Source organism: Diorhabda carinulata, chromosome 7 (genome assembly GCF_026250575.1).
Source record: "Diorhabda carinulata isolate Delta chromosome 7, icDioCari1.1, whole genome shotgun sequence".
NCBI lineage: Eukaryota > Metazoa > Arthropoda > Insecta > Coleoptera > Chrysomelidae > Diorhabda > Diorhabda carinulata.
In genome coordinates, this window is record NC_079466.1 from 17038105 (window position 1) to 17050342 (window position 12238).

At 29.5% G+C, this 12238-nt stretch overlaps 2 protein-coding genes across 2 annotated transcripts; one reads left to right on the top strand and one right to left on the bottom strand.

Annotated features, from left to right (window-relative positions):
* Positions 1-995: 995 nt before the first annotated feature.
* LOC130896761 (uncharacterized) lies at positions 996-4942 on the bottom strand. Its single transcript, XM_057805058.1, has 5 exons — positions 4508-4942; positions 3668-3904; positions 2483-2670; positions 1431-1669; positions 996-1337 (listed from the first exon to the last, which is right to left on the bottom strand). The coding sequence occupies exons 1-5, from the start codon at positions 4547-4549 to the stop codon at positions 1012-1014; spliced, it is 1032 nt and encodes a 343-aa protein (XP_057661041.1). The 5' UTR covers positions 4550-4942; the 3' UTR covers positions 996-1011.
* Positions 4943-5653: 711 nt separating this feature from the next.
* LOC130896760 (splicing factor Cactin) lies at positions 5654-12021 on the top strand. The gene is made up of 5 exons (XM_057805057.1): positions 5654-6193; positions 7326-7883; positions 9246-9538; positions 10104-10289; positions 11440-12021. The coding sequence occupies exons 1-5, from the start codon at positions 5848-5850 to the stop codon at positions 11953-11955; spliced, it is 1899 nt and encodes a 632-aa protein (XP_057661040.1). The 5' UTR covers positions 5654-5847; the 3' UTR covers positions 11956-12021.
* Positions 12022-12238: the final 217 nt, after the last annotated feature.

Consider the following 12238-nt stretch of genomic DNA (forward strand, 5'->3'; position numbering starts at 1 on the left):
AGTTTGCAAGGTACGTTATAATTCATGTATTATATGTATGAGCATGTGCAATTTATATTTATTAAATATTTTAATAATTATCGATGTAGTTTATATAAATATATATTTGAAAACAACACATAAAATTACATAATCAACCCAATATGAATTATCGAGCGCATCCACATAAAATAGAAAATTTCTAACCTAACCAAAAATTAATTTTTTTGTCGATGTCTATAAATTCTTCCACGTTATTATGATTTACTTTATAAATAATTTTTAAATATTAACAACTGTAGTCAATAATTCGATAATATTATCAGAAAAATCGACAATATTTTTTCATTATAATAATGTTTTTATATAATTTTCTTCCGAAAAGTTATTTTTTAGCTTATGTAAATAATTTTCATGTACTATTTATTATTGTATGTAAAAGATTTAGTGACATAATTATCTTTTTATAACCATTTTTGTTAATTATTAAGATAATATTATATTTTAAATAAAAAATTAATTATAATAATTTAAAAAAAATGTTTATAAAAACCTTTTTTTATCAATTTTCTTAAAGTCGTTTAAAATTTTTATAATTATGCATTTATAAATTTTCTAATTTTTTTTTATATTTTTTGACTAGGAAATAATCTAAACCTCCAAAAACTCCAGCCGAGAGACAGCGAGCTTACAGATTAAAAAAAAATTAAGGAAGGAATCCCAAAATATTCTGGCAATCAACCAATCTTTTTTAAGTTAAATAAACTCTTTTTGCGTCTGGTTAGACTATCGAACTTAACTGACACACTTCACAATGACAGCAATATAAGTATGTTGACACTGACAAATTAGAAAGTTGCGCATCATAGGATGCGCACCAAAAACGTAACGAGGTCATTCATGGATAGATTTTACTCCTCACATTTTTCTCATACCGGGCCCATTATATATGCAAATCGATTCTTAAGTAGTAAACTCCAATAACCTTGATAGATTAAATGTAATAGTTCACAAACTAAAACAACCAAATATTTATTTTTTACTATTTTCTATTTCATACTTTTCAAACATTTTACGAACTAAAATGCACTTAGTCATGTGACACAAGCAGTATTCAGGATGTTCCACTTCAGATGGATCCAGCATCGTAACTTCTATATTATAGATTCTATTGTTTTCACTTGATCTTTTAAGGACTAAACTATATGCCACAGGACTTCCCTCTTCGACATCTAGACTTAATGGTAAAACAATAATAGTTTGTTTCCAATGAGTTATAGGTTCTCCAGGTTCCGTCGAAAGTTCCACTGGTTCCGTAGTTTTAGATGGAAACGTACAAGAAAACCACAGACATATACCTAAGAAAATATTTGATAATAGTAATATGATTATATTGAATACAATGGAAATTAATAAATTCTGGTACTCACAAACTGAATAATTCTTCCTACCTTCATATTTTCCTTTTTTTCTTGCAACTGCTATGTGATTTGATTCAATATATTTAACTTCTTCTAAAGTAACATCTTGTAAGTGTATCCATAGCACAGTATCCGATTCAGAAAGTATATATTCTGGATCTAACGATTCACAAAGTGGTTTTTGATGAGCCTGTTGTCTTAATTTGGAGCCCAAAGAAGACATTTTAACTCCATTAACGTTATCCCAGAAGGAGTTCATGGATGGCACGCTAAAAACCATTGGAAACCACATAATTTATATAATGATATAAGGATTTTAAGCATTTATGCTTCGAAAATATATTGTGATACTTTTACACTAATATAAGAAATTGAAATATTAATACATACATAGAGCATTTTTAAAATACTGAGATATGATATAAAACGGATAAAAACTAAAACAATGCAATGTTAAACGAACTATTACTTAACTGACATAAAATTAATTCTTATTTAAAAAAGAAGATAATATGTTACATATTGTTAAAATATTTCGAAAATGCAATAAAAACCGCATTAAGAAATCATGACATAAAAAAACAAGACAATTGTGAAAATTTTAAATCTATAATTTCAACATATTTCTTCAATTTCTTATTTCTGCTACATATTTGAGATATCAGAACTTAGGAAAAATTCATTTTTCTTCTATTAAAACAAGACTGAAATAGTCGCAACATCAATTTTTGTCTTTCTTTTAAAAAATCGCTGGACTTTCAGTACGACGCTTAGCAATGTTTTGCGTCTATAATTATTGCAGTCTGTTTTGAGCACTAGGAAAAACGAAAAGAAACAAACAAGGTATAGAACCCAAGTTAATGATTCTGGTCACAGACAAGAATGGTATGGGAATAAAAAGGTATGAATGACATAGGAATGAATGATATGGTAATAAAAAAACAAAAATGATATGGGAATTGGAAACAAGGAAGGATACCTATATGAAATATTAAAGAAAAGGAGAGAAAATTATTAATTGAAACACTATCCTAACAGAAAATAAACTAATGATTAAATAAATATGTGAAAATCGCACTAACCTGCAAGGTGTTGCATACAATGTTGCAGACTCTGGGAACATAAGGCCACCGGGTTTCAAATATCTGTCTCTAGCTATTATAACAGAGTCTAACATAGATTCATGTAATAAATAAAATCCCATCCACTCTGAAACTATGATATCAACTTTTTCAGGAAGTACTGCATCTTCAACTTTTGAATGTATAACCTATAATGTTTGATGATTGCAACAGAGGTGTTTAAAAAATATGTAATTGAATCAATTGTATCAGCTCTTAACCATATAGTTTTGTGAAAGTTTTTCTGAGATAATATTGAACAAATTAAAGTGTAACCAAAAGTATAAGTATTAACAATGACAAGACGATATATGAATTGATATAAAAAACCAATGCAGCAAGTCACAAACTAGGAAAAGAAATAATAAACTGGGGGAATATATCTACGAGGATATATTGAAAAATTCTTAGCCTATAGAACCAAACAAAATTTCAGTGTCAAAATATTTTATTACTTAACATATTCTCCTCTTAATTGGATACATTTATTACAGCAAACCTGCAACGTCTCCAGACCTTTCAAAAAAATGTTTCTTCTTGCTCTGCAAACCAGACCTCCACAGCTTTTATTACCTCCTCGTTGGAAGAAAATTTACGATTTACGAAATTTTTCAAAAAAAGAAAAAAACTTACAAGAAAAATTCCCAAACCGAGATGAACTTTAGGCCAATGTCGCAGCTTTCCCCTCCCCCCCTTTCAGCTAGGATAGCACAACCCCATGTAACCACCATAACCCCAGCCCTGCAAAGGAGCAACTCCAACAAACCTTTCTCCTATAAAAAGTCTTCTTTATCCAACGAATCCCTCTCTCCCGCCACAATATATAGGACTAGTGAGGAAGTTTAACGATTTTGCCATGTTAATATTAACCAACATATAAATTGTGACATAAATTCAAACATTACTATCAATTAATATCAATAAAATGAATATAAATTATTTTGGCATCTGAAATTTGTCCCTAATTGATCTAAGACCATAGAGGCATGTTTTAAGTCTAAATTTCTGATTCCAGTCTCTCTAACTGTGTATTTTATACATAAGATAAAAGAAACTTTATAAGGGAAATTCAAAAATAAAATTAAAATAGATAAATAAATTTTATACTTGTTTTTTGATTAATAATGAGCCCTTAAGCAAACTTACCTTAATAATATTCTCAAATTTGTTTTCTTTTACAATTTCCTCGGCAATTTTATAAATATCACTAGCTTCAACTGCATATACTATCTTTGCGCCTGCCTGAGCACAAAACACTGATAAAATACCAGTTCCTGCACCAACATCTAGAACTACCTTACCCATAAATTCATGTTTGTTATTTAAAATTGCTTCTTTATATGCAGAGTTCCGGGCAGAATCTTCCAACATCAATCGATGGATCTGGGACAATGACAAGTTAATAAAACTAAAAATCTCTCAAGGATGCAATAAGTATTGTAGTATATTAGTATTTTCACTTGAAAAACTGATTAATACCAACCTTCAAAATAATATTTAAATGAGACATGTAATGAATTATTTAAAATTATTTAAAACATAGTTACACAGCATACATAGCATTTAAGCCATTTTTTAAACTCATGAATATAATAATGTTCTTGAAATGGAAAAATTGTTGGGTGTGATGGTATTAGTACAGTACAACAGAGCTCAAACCAAAATCAAATAACTACCCAAAAGCAATCTACATTCACTCAGTATCTCAGTTTGTTTTTTGTATTGTCATCAGCTTTAAGTGAAGAGAATGTAAGAAGCAGTCTTGGTACAAAGATAGAAATGTGTACTTTGCATAGGAGGAATACTGATATTAAATATGAAAAGTTTGTTTCAGATAGCAAAAAATAGATAGTGTGTTTTTCGGGCTTCATGAGGTAATTGTCTCGAGTTTGACAATTTATTAGTTTTTCAAAATGATTCATGTTTTTAATGTGCTTTGAATCAGAATTTATAGAAAGTATCTATTTCCAAACTAAATTCACTTACCTTTATATCCTCATAACTTTCGAAATATTCACCACTTTCCATATTTCGTAAATAAATCTATTTAACCTAAACATACATGTAAGAAAATTAAGAGGTATAATAAACCTAACCCCAGATTAATCTCAGACAAAACCAAGGTTATCTAGCACATTTTAAATGTGCATAGGTAGCTTTTTAATTTTTCATATTAATCACAGAATTAAATATTCTAATTCTGTATTATAGATCCAAAGAGATTTTTACCTGTGTGAATTTTGTACACTATTTAGTTCTGAAACTAAAATACAAAACTTAACAGTTTTTTAGATTAAAATCTGCGTATATAGTGTGATTGATTAGAGTGATAAAGTTCAGTACTTTCTTTGTACTTCGAGATATCAGTTTGAAAATATGAGGGATTATAGGAATACTCAGCCCTCACATTTTTTTATTTACAATTTTACAGAATGTTATGCCATATGAAAGTTACATTTTTCTTAATAGAACACCCTATAATTTATTGCATTTTTGGAATCAGCTTGACTTCCTCATAACAATAATATCGGGCTTGTTGGGGTTATTTAAAAAGTTATTTTAACCAATTTTCCATAAGTCGTAACAACCCTGTACAATGCAGAGAAATTCAAGAATGAAGATCCGTTGTGGAAAAAGCATTCGAATTTCGAATACTAGTAAAAATTATTTATATCGTTTCATTGAATCTGATACAGAGTGAATCAAAATACTAATACATTATTTTCACGGTCTTTTCAAATTATTCACATTGTATTTTATGTGAGTATCGAAAAGTACCATAACATATATAGAGAAATAATATCATATACTTATTTTATTATTTATTTTATTTATAGTGCTAATTTAATTTTAAAACATTTGGCAATACTAGGCTATGTACTTGACGTCACCGGTTGTCGTAATTGGTTTGTTTCTGATTTCAATGGTTTTTTTTATAAAAATATGAAAAAATGCTTTTATACGTATATTTTAAAAGTACTTTAAATATGATCCTCTAAATGCATAACTTTGTCAAGTTTGTACCAAACCTCATTTAAAAATAGTCAGACGTTCATTATGCATAACTGGTAACTGGATATCTTAAATAAGCGAGTAATGCAAGTTGCCTATTACTCTGACTTTGACTTTTGTTAAGTGTCAATTATTTGGTTAATTTATGGTTATGTGTTGACTTTACGATAAATGTTATGAAGGAATAGTTATGTTTCCAGTTTTCCCTATTCTTTTAAGCGTATTGTGTAGCTCATACATTTTTACCAGGTTTCCCAACAGTGTTTCTACACAGATTTTTTAGTACTACTATATTTAAATATAATTAGCACAATATGCCTAAGAAATCTTCGAAAAAAGAAAAATATTCCACTTCTGAATCTGACAGCAGTGATAGTTCAGATAATTCGGTAAAACTGTTGGAAAAATTAACAAAAGAAAGGATTAGACTTGCAGAGGAAAAGAAAAAGCGTAAAGAATACATTAAATCAACCGAAACTCTAGAGGAAAAAAGAATAAGACGTCTTTTGAAAAAACAACGCAAGGAAAGGTCTAGAAAGGAAAGAATGGGATGGGATAATGAATATTTACATTATACAAATAGTGATAATCCATTTGGAGATGGTAATTTATTGACCACTTTTGTGTGGCAAAAAAAACTATCAAAAGAAGGGTTAAAAGGTAAGTGCTCCAACGGCATTGTTACATTTTAGTCCTCTTCACTACTGTAACATAATATACTTGTATAATTGTTCATAATAACATTAACAACAAATACAGCATTTGGCTTTGATTTAATAATTGGCTCCTCAAATATTAAACATAAGAAAAAATATTTATCTCTAATCTAATTTTTCAAACTCAAAAAATATTCTTAGGTAAAAATAAAAGTAATCTTTATTTACATCTGTTTTTTCATCTTAAAAACTACTATAATTTTTTCTATATTAGTATCAATTGCCAAATGAAACAGTTTAACAGTTTGATAATATGATACTGCTTATTTGTTTTTCAATTGTTAGAAAATTATTATGATATTATTAACAATTCAAAAAATGGAGTACATTGCAGAGAATTCTTCACAGAATATGGGGTGTACAAGATAAGAAAACACATTCTGATATTCACAGTTATACCACCAGGGGTGCAGGTAGACTCATTGTACCATTTTCTAGGCTACATCAAACATGATATAATAAGCTCGACGTTAGATTGTATAAAAAGTTTCTAAATTTGCATATATGAGTCTCTTTCAAAACAATTTTTATTGCAAATTTTTTTTATGCAATTAGAGACTACATGTATTTCAATTATTAGCCTTACTTATTTCATATGTTATGAGAGAAAGCTAATTAGATGAAAATATTGGTTTCACTTTCTTTAAATTTTCTACTTATTATCTCATGTTATTGAAAACTGTTTATTGATTTACTATTGGGACTACACAAAGGCTAGTCAATAAAACATATTGTATCATATAATTAGGGTTCACGCCAGCATGGCGACATAGCGACAATTGTCGCCAAATCATCAAGAAATGTCGCCAAAATCATACACATCGACGACAAATTTGTCGCCCAAAATATTTTTAAAAAAACCTATGATTTATATTTACTGTGCTGTTTTTGCATAAAAGAATTTATGTATGCCGTAAAAATATGTATAAAAGTATGTGTAGCATGCATATGTTAATTTTTGTACTTTTGTCTACCACGTTATATTTTTGGACCACTAAATCATAACTTAGGTGGTCCTTTTGGACCACCAAATTTTTTTGCTGGTGTGAACCCTACATATAATATAATCATTTTAGGTGTTAGTCAGGAAGAAATTGAAGATATAAACAGGATGAAACAAGAAGAAAACAAACGAGAACTAGAGAAAGTGAAAAAAAGACGTTTAGAAAGGGAGTTAGAAAGACAAAAAAGAGAAGAAGAAACACAAATGCTTCAAAGGAGCAAAGAAGCAGCACAATTTGAAGAATGGGAAAGACAAGAAGATAAATTCCATTTAGAACAGGCTAGATTGAGATCTCATATAAGAATTCAAGATGGTAGAGCTAAGCCAATAGATTTATTAGCCAAATATATCAGTGCAGAGGAAGAGGTTGATGCTGTAGAAATGCATGAGCCATATACTTATCTAAATGGACTGCAAATAAAAGATTTAGAGGATTTAGTGGAAGATATAAAGGTTTATAAAGAATTGGAAAGGGGAAAAAACTTGGATTATTGGAATGATATTACAGTAATAGTAGAAGATGAATTGCAAAAACTGAGAAAATTAGAAAAGAACACTTTTGATTCAGGATTGAATAGGAGAGAAGGTATCCATCAATCTGTGGCCAATGATGTTACCTCAGTTTTTAAAGGTAAGTATTTGTCACATAATTGGATATTGATGTAAGTTACTTCCATTAAAATTATTATTCAAATTGTAAAGATTTGTTGTTGTAAAATTCATATATTCATCAGTTTTTCTTACAAAGTAAGTATTTTTGTTCTCTCTTTTAATTCCATATAGATGAATTCAGATAAATGAAAACAATTTTCAGCAAAAATTTAAATCTTCCATTAAATTCAGGATTCACATCAAATTATAAGCTTTGCTCCATTCTCAATTAGTGGCCATGAATATTGCACTTCTGATCATACAGTCTTTGCTGAATTAGCTTAACAAAAACTTGATATCTCTCTTTAGGACCAAAAAGCTAAATACTCGGTAACAGCCTCTAATCCTCTATAAGACCCAGATACGTATTTCTTTGGAATATTGCTCGTACATTCAACTCATAGGCGACGACCCAGAGTTCACTAGAAGTTTGGACAGCTTAGAACTTGGAAAAAATCGTTTACAATTACCATAGTCGACCATAAACCTAAGTTCCACGAGCTAAATAACTCAATTGATAACTTTGAAAAACTATTTATTAACATAAAATATAAGTAAATACAGTGGTTTCAATAATCTGACTACTGTTCTCGTTGGATGTTAAAATTATATATGACCATCTATGCAAGCTTTTGCTCTCTTAAATACTATTTCAATTGTATGCAAAAGCTGTAATTAATTATATTTATGGTTGTCACGTCACATAAATAAAATAAGTAAGTTGATAAGTCGATGGAACTTCAAGTGTCTAAGGGACATGTGGAACTGCTTATGAGGACATTGAGGTTGGTCAGTCTACAATAAATCTTACAATACAAAACGAATACGTTAATGGAGCCAAAAATAAGAGATATATTGTATAACTTAATTTATGGTTAACAGATCTTAAATGGTTACCATCAGGAGTGGTGAGATAATTCACTTTTATATGTAGGTACTTATGTCTTAACCTTATTTTGGGTATTCCTTATTTGTGTTATTCTGCAACCTATATTCTTGATTACATTTGTCATTGAACATTCTCCTTCACTTTTCTCAGAAAAAATTAGGCCCATTTGCATTGCTGCTTCAACTAATCATTGTATTTATTGAAGATGAGAAATATATCGAGAAGATTGGTATATCATGTAAATATTTTTCTAGGCTTAATGGCATCTGCTTCCAATGCATTGTTTTTAGTGAGTTCAATATATTTTTGATTTTTGTTTTTCACCATCAACCTAATTTGAATTTGTGCAATTTTACTTGATTATTCCCCCAAATGATCGTCTATTAGTTTGAATCAAATATTTTATAAATATCAATTGTTACAATTCAAAAAAGAACAAATAATTGTTTGCAGGAAAAACAGCTGCACAATTAGCTGCACTGGAAAAAAATATTGAGAACAAAATTAATGGAAAAGCTGATGGTATTGATATTGGATATTGGGAATCTCTATTATCACAATTAAAAGCTCACATGGCAAGAGCTCGATTAAGGGATAGGCATCAAGAAAGCTTAAAAAGAAAACTTCAAGTATTGAAAGCCGAACAGTCAATTAGTACTATTAATTCTAATGAAGCTCAATCTAGTGAGATTCAAAATACATCCACATCAGAAGATACCCAACCAGGACCATCTCAAGATAATGAAGTAAGATTTATATTGATTTTTATAACTAATTAACTTTCAAATGACTCATAATTGTTTATTAAATGTCAATATGTAATAAAAAGTATATCACTACTATCCAAACAATATTGCGGGTTGTTCTTAATTCCTTTTACATATTCTAAATAAGTTGTTAGCTTTTCAAATTATACAATTGAAAAAATCTCTTACCAAACAGCTACTCCAATTAAATAGGCGCGAAATCCGACTATTGACTGAACCAGACACTGTTATGTAAGACACCATCTCCACACCATGGGTATCATGGACGATCCGGAGTGCTGCTGTTTAAACACTTGGTTAAGCCTCACAGCTTGCCTCCGTCACAGTCTGTATAACATGGTCATATATAATTTTATCCTTTTATGGCAACGTCCATGATGGTCCTACAATCGAGGGTCCCTTTTGACTGTCTTATTTTCTCTTGTTCTTTTTTGTAGACGAGCACTCTGACGATGAGTGTTACTTAACAAAAGTCTTATATGAATAATTTGAATTAGTATTTATTATTCACAACATAATTTGATTTAATGAATTTTTTTTATAGAAAGGAGATGGTGATGTGGAGCAAAACCCAGAAGATGTAGTAAATACATGGTTAAATGAATGTTTCCACGCTTATCAAGCTGGTGGGTATAGTCCCAAATTTTTAACTCCCGATGAAATAGAACCTGGCACTATTGTAGTTATGGAAGAAGATGATAACAAACGATTGGAATTTGCTAGATTACAGGTAATATTCACTAACAGTTGAACTAAGAATGTCAACTGATATATTCATTAAAACAACTCATCATATTAAGAATAAAACATATAACACCTTCACACAAATAGTGTCATAAGTCCAAAAAAAACTATCAAGTGCTCGAAATCAATTCTAACTTTATTTTTCCTTCTTCTATGATGACTCAAATAATATCACAATAATAACTGTCTACATGGCATTATTTAAGATACATTTTCAAACACCAATAGTACATTAAAAGAGATTCTATTATTTTTAAACTTTTGTCACTATTTGAGCGAAGGTGCGATAAAAACCCAATTTTATAAGTGTTTCATAAAATTTATCGAGTCCCAGCTACCCATTTATTAAAATTTGACTTTTGTTCCAACATTTGCCAGTTGGAAGTTTTGTGAAAACAGTAAAAAAGTCACATAATATTGAATAAATTTCGTCCAAAGTCCTGATTTTGACTACAATTGCACTTATCCTAACGTTGAATCTATGCAGCAGCTTTCCCATTGTCCTGAATGTTTTATATTGCCACATTATTCATTTTCTTAAAAATTCATCGTGGGTCGCGTGTTGCTGAATCTGAAATGACAGATGTGGATAACCAAAAACTCGCCAATCAAAAGCATCGCCCATTTCTGAGACTCATCATTAATAAGTAGCCAGAAGCGTGTGTGAACAAATAATTTTGTCTACACTGCTGGGAGGATAAAACTCAAGTTTCATCATAATGACATATATGCATTTTTACATGTTAGGAGTACTATTGTGGTGATTTGAGGTTTAAATCTAGGAATGATGAAAGTATCAATGCCTTTATATTGAATTTCCATGTATAAGCTGTAAGCATACAGTTCCATTAAAAGCTTCAGGAACTTTTGTTAAAGATGACATCTTCATCAGTCCACCAGAATATCACCTTATCAGGATCTTTTAGATATTTCCTTATCTTTGTTATCTTCTATGTATCCAGATCTTTTAAATGTTGGCATCACTAGTTATACAGCCTGTCACAGACAAATATTAACAGGCAAATACATATTTTATTATAAAAATACTCATTTAGTTAGATTAGGTTAGGTGTATAGTTAAGTGTAACTTTTGTTTTTTTTTTTAGTTATAGTTATATGTCTTAATTGAATTTTAGGTCGTTGGTAAAGGAAAAAAAGTGGAAAATGTTATTACCAAAGAAGAATTGATGCTCCAAAAAGAAGCTCGCAAAGGTATGGATGCGGATGAAGCTCAGTTTTCAGTAGAACAATCTTTAGATAGTCAAGTATACCTTTGGTCGGATAAATACCGTCCCAGAAAACCTAGGTACTTCAATAGGGTACACACAGGTTTTGAATGGAACAAATATAATCAAACTCATTACGACATGGATAATCCACCACCGAAAATTGTTCAAGGATACAAATTCAATATATTTTATCCAGATCTAATAACAAAAAATACTACCCCGGAGTATTACTTATCCCCTTGTCCCGATAATAAAGAATTTGCAATCTTGAGGTTTCATGCTGGTCCGCCATATGAGGACATAGCTTTCAAAATAGTCAACAGGGAATGGGAATATTCGTATAAGAGAGGTTTTAGATGCCAGTTTCACAATAATATTTTTCAGCTTTGGTTCCACTTCAAAAGGTACAGATATAGAAGATGAATCGTGTTATTGTGGATTTATTTATTTTATAACTAAATATTTTTATTATGAATAAATAATTATATATATTACTCATCTTTTTTTACTTGTGTTATATACCTTTATAAAAACATTATTTGGTCTCTGAAGATGATTACTTGGTTATCGACATTTTAATAAAATAATCTTTTAATATATTATATTATACTTCTTAAGATTATTTGGAGACTTGATTTTTATATTCAGACTTCTATTAAAATTTTTGTTTCGTATCTATTATAGTGTAATGTAATAATCATTTATA

Excerpts from the sequence above, each read along its gene's own strand:
- LOC130896761 (XM_057805058.1), bottom strand. The coding sequence starts at position 4,549 with ATGGAAAGTGGTGAATATTTCGAAAGTTATGAGGATATAAAG. Across the intron at positions 2,671-3,667 it reads AATTTGAGAATATTATTAAG|GTTATACATTCAAAAGTTGA; the intron begins GTAAGTTTGCTT and ends CAAACATTATAG. Across the intron at positions 1,338-1,430 it reads AAAAAAAGGAAAATATGAAG|GTATATGTCTGTGGTTTTCT; the intron begins GTAGGAAGAATT and ends ATATTTTCTTAG.
- LOC130896760 (XM_057805057.1), top strand. The coding sequence starts at position 5,848 with ATGCCTAAGAAATCTTCGAAAAAAGAAAAATATTCCACTTCTGAATCT. Across the intron at positions 7,884-9,245 it reads TGTTACCTCAGTTTTTAAAG|GAAAAACAGCTGCACAATTA; the intron begins GTAAGTATTTGT and ends AATTGTTTGCAG. Across the intron at positions 9,539-10,103 it reads GACCATCTCAAGATAATGAA|AAAGGAGATGGTGATGTGGA; the intron begins GTAAGATTTATA and ends TTTTTTTTATAG.